Consider the following 2,537-nt stretch of genomic DNA (forward strand, 5'->3'; position numbering starts at 1 on the left):
CCGACGAGATCAAGGCGTACGGCGGCAACATCCACGAGCGCATGTCGGGCGCGCTTCCGCAGATCGTCGCGACGCTCTTCAAGTTTATCATTGGCAAGAAGGTCTACACGTCGGGCAAGTTTGTCACGCACAGCGGCGACCGCGCGGTCAAGTGCGCGGTCAAAGCCAACTCGGGCGTCCTCTTCCCGCTCGAAAAGTCGTTCATGTTCATCCACAAGCCGACGACGTTCATCCGGTACGACGACATTGACTACATTGAGTTCCAGCGCTACGCGGGCCAGTCGGGCACGTCGGCGTCGCGCAACTTCGATCTGCTCGTGAGCTGCCGCGCGGTGGGCCAAGAGCTCGCGCACGAGACGCTCTTCTCGGCCATCGACCGGCGCGAGTTTCCGGAGCTCTCGCAGTTTTTAACGTCCAAGAAGCTCAAGATCCGCAACCTCAAGGAGACGCAGGCGACGGCGCCGGCCAAGCGCGGCTACGAAGAGATGAACGAGGCGCTCGGGCCCGAAGAAGGCGAGGTCGACGAAGAGGAGGAAGAAGATTCGGACTTTGGCCCGGGCGCCGAGTCGGACGAGGACGGCTCGGAGGACTTTTCCGACGAGAGTCTCAGCGGCAACGACGAGGAAGAGGACGAGAACGACGATGGCGAAGCCAAGAAGACGGACAAGAAGAAGAAGGACAAGAAGAAGGACAAGAAGAAGGCCAAGAAGGCCAAGACCAGCGGCGGCTCGGACGACGAGGCAGAGTAGGACGTTAATCTATCGAAACACACCAGTTGGATGCATCATTAAAGGAGAAAGGGTCTCATCTCGACGGGTGGCTGACGTCGCTGTTTTTCGAGGCAAGCGTCTCTTGACCCGCAACGACCTTACGGCGCTCCTTGCCTGGCGCACGACGAAGGAGCTGAGGCGATCGTTGTTCCGGCGTCCATCGCACGTACCGGTACTGCAGAGCTGATTAACGCGATCAACATCCCATCTACCGAGGAGGTGCGAAGACTCGGGTAGCATGTGTGCTATCCTTTGAGCGATTCGTCTGCCAGTGGGCCATGGGACTTGGTGTAGGAAGCCTGTACCTCTGCGATGTCGAGCTCCTGCTGCGATGCCCTCTCTCCGAGAGTTTGCTGGATCGGAACGCGGGCACGTGATTGGCCAACGAGGTCGACGAGGTGGCCAATCAAATGTCGAATAACGGATCTTGACGGTATCGATTGAGGGACGCCCCGCTTGTCCCTTTTGCAAGATGTTTTTAGCGAATCCATCCAACGCTGGGACGGGTTTGATTGAAACATGCAATTTTTACAGAGTTAGATACGCTGTAGCCGCTAGTGCCCAAGTCGGTGCAGCTGAGCCTCCAGGTCCCGGATTTGTTTCATGAGCTCTTGGGTGCGTCGGTAGAGTGCGCTTGTCGAGAGTCCTTCGATGGTGGTTTGCAGCTCACGGACCGCCGTCGCGTTGGCTTCTTGGGCGGCTTCGGCCGTGACCGCCCGCGTCTCGACCGCCGTCATGTCGCTCTTGGCTTGTGTCTGCTGTGTCTGCAGCGACTCTTCCAAGGCGGCTACGCGTAATGCGAGGCTCGTTGTCTCCTCCTGGAGCTTTGTCTTGGCCTCTGCGAGCGCCGACTTGTCCGACGAGAGCGCGTTGACATTGGCCGAGAGATCGCTGATGGCCGACATGAGCTTCAAAATCTTGTTCTCGAGGCGCAGCTCGTTCGATGCGGCGCGGGCTGCTGCGGCGTCGGCTTGCGCTTTGAACGCCTCGTAAGCCTTGCGTTCTGCCTCGAGCTCTGCGGCTGCGACCAGGTCTGGCGGTGCCGGTGGGTCACCGAGACCCACCTCAATGTCGCTGTCAAAGTCCGTGTCTTCCATCAACGGCCCAGGGAAGATGGTCCACTGACTCACTTCGTCGACGTCGCCGCAAGCAAGGCAGACCACACGGCGGCCACGCACTGCGTCTTCGTACTTGGCTCGGAACTCGGCGCCCTTGGCTGCGAGGGTGGCACTGGCATCGGCCAGCGCCTTCTTGTGGTCGGCCGAGAGGCGGCGCGTGACGTTCGCTGACGTCTCATGCGCTGTCACAAGATCGGACTGCAGAGCAGAGACTTCTTGCTCGTGCTGTGCGGCCTGCACCTTGAGCGTCTTCTCGAGACTCGCTTGAAGCTCCTTGACGTTGTTGTCGAACTTCGACTGTGCAGCAGCAAGCGCCGACACACAGGTTGCAGCCGAATGCTCCGACGCTTCGAGTGATGCCTCCAGATGCTCAGCGGCGTCCTGCGAGGCTCGAAGTTGATCTTCGAGAGTTTCGAGATCGCTGTCGTGCTGGGCACGGGCAAGGACAAGCTCCGAGGCGCTAGTCTTGGCCGTGTCCTGCGACGCGTCGAGACTCGCCTGGAGGTTGACGACCTGCGCTTGGAGAGTAGCAACTTCCGAACGCAGCTCTTCGAGGATCGCCTCGGAGATGGCCGTCGATGTCGCGCCAGCTGGCTTGACATCCGTCGTGGCACTGGACGGAGCAGGTGCAACGCTCGCCACCGGTTCG

The 2,537-nt window shown here is 60.2% G+C and overlaps 1 protein-coding gene across 1 annotated transcript; it reads left to right on the forward strand.

Annotated features, from left to right (window-relative positions):
* Positions 1–41: 41 nt before the first annotated feature.
* Positions 42–749, forward strand: SPRG_18217 (hypothetical protein; the record flags this gene model as incomplete). The annotated part of the gene is made up of 1 exon (XM_012357653.1): positions 42–749. One exon carries the CDS (start codon positions 42–44, stop codon positions 747–749), a length of 708 nt encoding a protein of 235 aa, XP_012213043.1.
* Between the last annotated feature and the right edge of the window lie 1,788 nt (positions 750–2,537).

The sequence above is a fragment of the Saprolegnia parasitica genome (assembly GCF_000151545.1).
Source record: "Saprolegnia parasitica CBS 223.65 unplaced genomic scaffold supercont2.1051, whole genome shotgun sequence".
Taxonomy (NCBI): domain Eukaryota; phylum Oomycota; class Saprolegniomycetes; order Saprolegniales; family Saprolegniaceae; genus Saprolegnia; species Saprolegnia parasitica.